Genomic DNA, 7,999 nt, shown 5'->3' with positions numbered 1-7,999 from the left:
CAAAATTTACTATATGTAGTGAATTTTGACTACACACAAATAAAGTTTTTTTGTAAAATCTTATAAACATTAATCAGAGTAAAAAAAATCATTATTCAAATTAAAATTAAATATAAAAAAAAGCACTACATTTGTGAAATCGATATTTATTAAAGCATAGACAAACCAAATACTAAGACATTTTCAAATTCATGTTCATTTTTCAGTTCGATAAAACTAATTCAAACTGTTTTTTTTTTTTTTTTTTTTTTTAAACGGGTATTATTAATTTGTCATTTATTAATAAATTAATTAAATAATTCTTCATTTGTGCATGAATGATGGATTCTAATGGATTGAAAATGGCGCGCTGGAGCGGAAACCTCCAGATCTCTACATCATATACATCACGTGAGACCCGCTCAATAGAATGCGGATGTAGTCGATCCGTTTATCATACAGATCAGTGACGTATCCGTGCGCGGCGCCAGATAGAGGAATAATAATCAAACTAAGAGAGACGTGCTTCCTGCAAGAAGCAGCAATGGATGTCCGTCGCTACTTTCAAACGCCCAGAGAATGGCTCGGCGTGTTGTGCACACTGCTATTAATCACTGAATCGGTTGTGTGTGACGGTGCAAACGGGAGGAAGGAGCAGGAGTGTTATAATTATGCCGGTGGACACGTTTATCCCGGAGAGGCTTTCCGCGCTCCCGTCTCTGATCATTCCTTACACCTGAGCAAAGCCAAAAGTGTGTTTCGCGTATTTATGCATTTTAAAAGCACATGCATTCTCAATGTATAATTGTAAATGGAAAAAAAAAATTGAGCTTAAGGATTTTTCTTAATCTATTAATTGTAAACCAATGTTATTTTGCATGCATCTCTAACAGCTGGCAATATTTACTTATTAGCCTGTTAGCATTTTCTCTTATTTGATAAATATGTGGAGTGATTTCATATGAACGTCTATTTGATTGCTATATAACTTATTTTGAGAGAATGAAAGTTGCATAAATTCAATATTATGTCAGCATGAAAGTTCACATCAGCGTGTGAGTTATTAATATGTGCGCTGTTTGTTTGTGCAGATCGGCTCTTTCTAACTCGGTTTGTGTGTTTTGATCAATCTTTTAAGGACACGTCATGGTTTAAGACTTGGATCCAAGACTATTTTTTCAGCATGCATTAAGAAGACTGTTGAAACTCTTAAAGTGACAGTAGTTCACACATGCATATACACAAGCTGAAAGATCTGCATTAATAATGTACTAAAACTTTCTGTGTTTCTTTCTTTTCTAGTTTCAAAACCAGCTCCACACTGGGAAGGAACAGCTGTGATCAATGGAGAGTTTAAGGAGCTGAAACTGTCAGATTACAAAGGAAAATACCTGGTTTTCTTCTTCTACCCGCTGGACTTGTGAGCATGCTTTGCCTACATGACGTACACTACCTGTCAAAAACTGGGAATCATTACGATTTTTAATGCATTTAATATAAGTCTGCTGCATTTATTTTATCAGAATTACAATTCAAACTGTAATTTTGTGAAATATTAGTACAATTTAAAATGACTTTTCTATGTTAATATCTGTTAGAATGTCATTTATTCCTGTGATCAAAGCTGAATTATCAGCATCATTACTCCAGTCTTCAGTGTCACATGATCCTTCAGAAATCATTCTAATATATGATGATTTGCTGCCTAATAATTTTGTGGGAACCAAAATTAATTTTCTTTCGGAATTCTTTGATCCCGAAAAATAAAAAGTTCAAAAGAACAGCATTTAATTTAAACTACAAATCTTTTGCAATATTGTAAATGCGCACATATCTTTGACACTTTTGGTCAATTTAATGCATTCTTGCTGAATAAATGCATTGATTTATCTTTTTGGTTTTTTTTTGTTTTTTTTTAACCTTCTTAACCCCCAAACTTTTAAATGGTGTTGTATCACGGTTTCCACAAAACTGTTTTCCAGCCAAAACTGTTTTCCAACATTGATAATAATCAAATAATTTTTCTTGAGCATCAAATCATCATATTAGAATTATTTCTGAAGGATCATGTGACACTGAAGACTGGAGTCATGATATATCACAGCGATTTGAAAGCGTAATAATGTTTTGCAATATAACTGTATTACTGTATTTTGACTAAATAAATGCAGCCTTGGTGAGCAGAGGAGACTTTCAAAAATATAATTATTCCAAACTCTTTGCCTGGTGGATTTCTCATGAATCTGATCACACTGTTGTATTATTGATCCACAGCACGTTTGTGTGTCCTACTGAGATCATCGCCTTCAGTGATCGCGTGCACGAGTTTCAGGACATCAACGCAGAGGTGGTCGCTTGTTCGGTGGACTCGCAGTTTACTCACCTGGCCTGGTTAGAACACACACACACACTCTGGGTCTACATATGTGTTTAAAGGGATAGTTCACCCAAAAATGAAAATTAGCCCATGATTTACTTACCCTGAAGCCATCCTAGGTGTATATGACATTCTTCTTTCAGATGAATACAATTGGCATTGTATAAAAAATGTCCTGGCTCTTCCAAGCTTTATAATGGGAGTGAATGGGCACTATGTTTTTTGAAGTCCATACAAGTGCATCTATCCATCATAAAAGTGTCCCAAATGGCTCAGGGGGTTAATAAAGGTAAATCATGGGCTAATTTTCATTTTTGGGTGAAGTATCCCTTTAAGATGATAGAATTATGTATATGAAATGTTATATAAGTGAGGACTCATTGCAGCTTTTTCTTTTTCAGGATCAACACACCCAGGAAGCAAGGTGGTCTCGGACCAATGAAAATCCCTCTCCTTTCTGACCTCAGCCACCAGATATCCAAGGACTATGGAGTCTTTCTTGAGGATCAGGGACACACACTCAGGTACTAATAATAATAATAATAATAATAATTTGTATTTATATAGTGCCTTTCCAACACCCAAGATCGCCTTACAAAGATAGGTTAAGGAACAGAACCAAATAAAAGCACAATACACATCCCATGGGCAGAAAGTAATATACAGAAGTCGCTTACAAAGTTAGCTTAAAGGGTTGGTTCAGCCAAAAATAAAGATTCTGTCAGTAATTACTCTCCCTCATGTTGTTCCAACCCCGTAAGACTCTCGTTCATCTTCAGAACACAAATTAAGATATTTTTGATGAAATCTGAGAGCTGTCTCACTCCTTCACAGGCTTCTATGGGATTGAAACTTGCCGGCCCAGAAAGTTAGTAAGGACACTGTTTAAAATTAGGGGTGGAACGGTACATGTATTCGTATTGAACCGAAACGGTACGGGCGTCACGGTTCGGTGCATGAATTTACACGGAGAATACACGGTATAAAAATAAATAAAACTCGCGTGCAAATTAATTAATGTAATGCGGAACTACTGTTAGATATGCGGGTTCTTTAGGGACACCTAATCTGTAGCCCCATCTGTTGTGTGTGTGTGGGTGCTTCTCAATATCCCTCCTCGTCTCCTCTCTCCTCCGTCCTCCATCCTATGACCCGGAAACCGATCGAGCACAGCCATCTTGAAGGACATCTCAATTCTCTAATTGCACCGCGAGGAGACGAGGATCGAGGAGTTACGAGGCTTCCAGAGGAGTCATGAGCGAGGATACACAGGTGTATCCTATGCGGAAGAGTTTTATCGACTAAAACGTGACGCACGTATAAATTCTCCTCCCCCTTCACATCGGTCACAATAATTTTGATTTATACTTTACCTTTGCAGTTTATATAAACCACACATCTCACATATTTCAACAGGGTATCTTTCTTTATTATTATTTATTATGAATTTCTTAAATAAACAAATTTCAACAACATTAGGGCAGATCCTCTGAGCGCTGCTGATGACGCGATGAAGTGACGCTCGAGTGATCAAGGATTCCAATGTATAAAAAAAGCTTTCATTCGATCCCTCCGTCCTCGCGTCTTTTCCTTGCAGCCTTCCCTCGCATCCTACAGGGGGCGGAGCTGAGACGCGAGGAAAGGAAGCGAGGAGAGGAAACGAGGATGCACAAATAAGAATTGAGAAGCACCCAGTGTGTGAGAGAGAGAGAGAGAGAGAGAGAGAGAGAGAGAGAGAGAGAGAGAGAGAGAGAGAGAGAGAGAGAGAGAGAGAGAGAGAGAGAGAGAGAGAGAGAGAGAGAGAGAGAGAGAGGGGTAGAGGTAGGTAGGTAGGTAGGTGCGGGCGCGATCGAAAAGTCGCAAAGTGTTTACTTATATTTGTTTGTGTGTGTGAGGCGCGGGCGCGATCGAACAGTGGAAACATAAAAACATACTCCGTCATTTTGTTCATACAGGACATCATTCAAACTGCAAAGTGTTTAAGTTACTGTTAATTAAAATTTTAAGGAAAACAAATATATTAATCCGAAATGTAGCAAATTAATTTTCAATTCATTCAGGTACAATTACCAAACATATCTCAAAGTCTTTTTGTCTTTTTAACTAATTGTATAAAACTATTGTCAGTGCACTACAAATAAACTGGTTCTATGCCTTTACTTTATTAATAAAACTTATTTAAAAAATACAAGGCTTAAGTAATGTATTTTCCTTTGGTGGTCCAGCCTGAGACATGCACAAGCCTTCTGCATTTTTGTTTTGCTTTTCCCTCCATTGTACCGAACCCGTACCGAACCGTGATGTCTGAACCGAGGTATGACCCGAACCGTGACCTCTGTGTACCGTTCCACCCCTATTTAAAATAGTCCAAGTGACTACAGTGGCTCAACCTTAAGTTTATCAAGCGACGAGAATACTTTCTGTGTGCAAAAAACACAAAAATAACGACTTTATTCAACTATTCATGTTCTACTGTGTGTCTCTGAGTGAGTTCACGCAGCGCTTCTGGGTCACACGCATCACACACACATGACCAGCGTCGGCCAATAGTGAGCCTACGTGCTGACGTACAACACAGAAGAACTAGCCATCCTATTTTAAAAGAAAAGTATCTTAATTTGCGTTCCGAAGATGAACGAGAGTCTTACGGGGTTGAACAACATGAGGGAGAGTAATTACTGACAGAATCTTCATTTTTGGGTGAACGAACCCTTTAAAGATACAAACAAAGAGGGATTCAAACGAATAACATATCCATAACAAGGTACAGGCTGAGAGCTGGAGAGTAATATTCAGAGAAAAAATAGTGTTTTTGAAGGAGAGAAGGGTGGATTCAGTTAGACTGATGTTTTGAGGAAGGGCATTTCACAACCTGGGAGCCACAACACTGACAGACCTTGCTCTCATATTCGCCAGACTAAACTCAGGGGTGACGAACAATCCCACACTAGAAGAGCGTAAGGCTGAGGGAAGTCAGATAAGCGTGTAGGACCAAGGTTATGGAGAGCTGTGTAAGTGAGGATTAGTACCTTTGAAGCTTATAAGCCAATGAAGGTGATGTGCTCATTCTTTCTTGTGTGAGTGATGAAGCGGGCTGCAGAGTTTTCGACATATTGTAATTAATTAGGCGAGTAGCAGTTTTAACATTAAGTGACATGACATCTGATGCACATGTCACTATGCTTATTGGCACATCTGGTCTTCATTGGCACGTGTCAGTGGATAGTGTCACGGCCAGCTCGTTTCCGACCACAACATAAAGAGGTTTACATACACAAATAAACGGTTTTCATTGCAAGCTTATTTATTTGGAACAAAAATGATCTATGATAATAATAGTCCAATGGGGTAATAAATGTTGGTAAATAATAGGGCTGTCACTTTTGTGAAAAAGTCCTGTTCGATTTTTGAGACATAAGTGTTCATTGAATACTGCCACCATCAGGTAGAGAATAAAAAGACAGGGTCGTAACAATAGTGGCACGTGTCACTGACATTATCATGACACACTGACACCGAGTCGAGGAACATGTCGCCGTGTGTTGTGACACTAGCACTGGTATTACAAAACGTTCAGTGTCACATGCCAATCAAATACAGACACAAATAAACACATTTGAAAAATATTACTGACTTTAATGCGTTTAATTGATATTTAGAATATCACAAAATGAGGCTATTTATATAGGATTTAGTGTCTCAATTACGTCAGTAAAGCTGCTCGATTCATCTGTCAGTCACTACTGGAGGTGTCACAACACACAGTGACATGTTCCTCGACTCGGTGTCAGTCAGGTGTCGTGTCAGTGTGTCACGATAATGTCAGTGACTCATGTCACTATCCACTAACACATGCCAGTGAAGACTGGATGTGCCATTGGCTTCTGTGTGTCAGGTGTCACTTAATGTTAATACCGCCTCTCACATGTAAAAAACAAATAAAACACCCCTAAAAAACCATAGATGTTCAGTGAAAAATCAGAACCGTGGTTTTAAAGCATGTATTGCAATCTGTCTTCTAGAGGTCTGTTCATCATCGATGATAAAGGTGTTCTCCGGCAGATCACCATGAACGATCTTCCAGTGGGTCGCTCGGTGGACGAGACCCTCAGACTGGTGCAGGCCTTCCAGTACACGGACAAACACGGAGAAGGTTCGGCATTTACTCACACTTTCACATCTTGCATTGCCTTCTTTTTAAACCCCTAGTTTTATCTGAGAGACATATTGTTTTAGACTTTAATCAGTTTTAATCTGAATGATAGATTATAAACAGTGTTTGCTAGAGCTGCCAAAGTTAATCAATGTTTAAGCTCTTTCAATCCTTACAATATTTGAATGCAAATACAGAGTTTGAGATTGATTGTTTGAACTTCAAAACGGTGGAAAATGGGTTTTCTTTTTGCTTTACAAGAGCTGTTATTGTCAACAAACCATTAAAAATACAGTAGTTTTCAATTATTGAAATGCAGCTTAAATGTAATGATATACAAATGTTTGATGAAAAACTTAAATTAGAAATGTTGCCTTGGCTTACTAAAATTTAGTTATAAATTTTAAACTAAGTTAACTGAAATTACTAAAAACAAATAAATTATAGATATATAGAACTATTTAAAAAGAAACTAATAAAAATGACTAAACCAACAAAATTACTCAAATTAAAATCTAGACTAGAAATATAAAAATAAAAGTAAATTCAAAATATTAATAAATACTATAACAATAGATAAGTAATACTAAAATAAAACAGTTTGAGGTGAATTATTATTATATATTAAATAATAATTATAATATTACTAAATAACATCTGGAGTATCTACATATGTAAAAATTATATTTACATGATTAAATAGTTTTAAAAAAAACCCACATTTTTAAATTACTTTTCCATGAAAAATTGTATATGATGATATGCCAAAATGTTGAAATGAAGATCCAGCGCTATGTTTCTCGTGCCAGAGTCCAGAATCTCTTACACATATTTTATTTAATTGATATGGTTTAAATTCTCTTAACAAATTATATTTGTTTTATCTAAAGCAAATTTTAAATTGTTCTTTTATAGTTTTTCTTTTAACTTAATACTCGCCATTAAAATATCCAGGGAAGCTGGCATGGCTTTAAACACCAAACAACCAAAACGTTGTGATATAAATAGCTTCTATCATACTTGAATAAGAAGTGTAAGAGCATGCACTGACATGAATGTAAGAGTTTTGTTTGTGGTGTTTCTGACTCTCTGTGTGTCTGATATCAGTGTGTCCGGCTGGATGGAAGCCTGGCAGTGATACGGTAAGATTTGATAAGATTTGACCTCGATTTCAGTGCGTGTGTGTGTGTGAGCGCGTGTACTGTATGTGTGTTTCTCTGCAAATATATACAGTGTCTCTGTCTCTCTCTCTCCACACAGATCATCCCAGACCCCGCAGGCAAACTCAAGTACTTTGATAAACTCAAATGAGGTTAATGTTTCACTGGAGGTTTTTGTTCTGGTTTGTGGCCAATCGCTGTTTCCAAAGTGCAGAATAAAAGGAGAGTTTTGATAAACACGTAGTCTGTTCTGTCTTCTGCAATATGTGTCTGAATGTTCGTATGCCTGGAAAAGAACTGGTTTCTCATGTCATAGAAATGAATGGAATA

General features: G+C 37.1%; 1 protein-coding gene across 1 annotated transcript; it reads left to right on the top strand.

The window, feature by feature from the left end:
• Positions 1-423: 423 nt before the first annotated feature.
• prdx4 (peroxiredoxin 4) lies at positions 424-7,906 on the top strand. The gene is made up of 7 exons (XM_084414828.1): positions 424-731; positions 1,282-1,399; positions 2,254-2,370; positions 2,758-2,880; positions 6,379-6,509; positions 7,617-7,651; positions 7,770-7,906. Exons 1-7 carry the CDS (start codon positions 524-526, stop codon positions 7,818-7,820), a joined length of 783 nt encoding a protein of 260 aa, XP_084270954.1. The 5' UTR covers positions 424-523; the 3' UTR covers positions 7,821-7,906.
• The last annotated feature ends 93 nt before the right edge of the window (positions 7,907-7,999 follow it).

Source organism: Rutilus rutilus (assembly GCF_951802725.1).
Source record: "Rutilus rutilus genome assembly, chromosome: 7".
In the NCBI taxonomy this organism is placed as follows: Eukaryota; Metazoa; Chordata; class Actinopteri; order Cypriniformes; family Leuciscidae; genus Rutilus; species Rutilus rutilus.
Note: the sequence above shows the minus strand (reverse complement) of the source record. Positions and strands in the feature narration are given on the sequence as shown.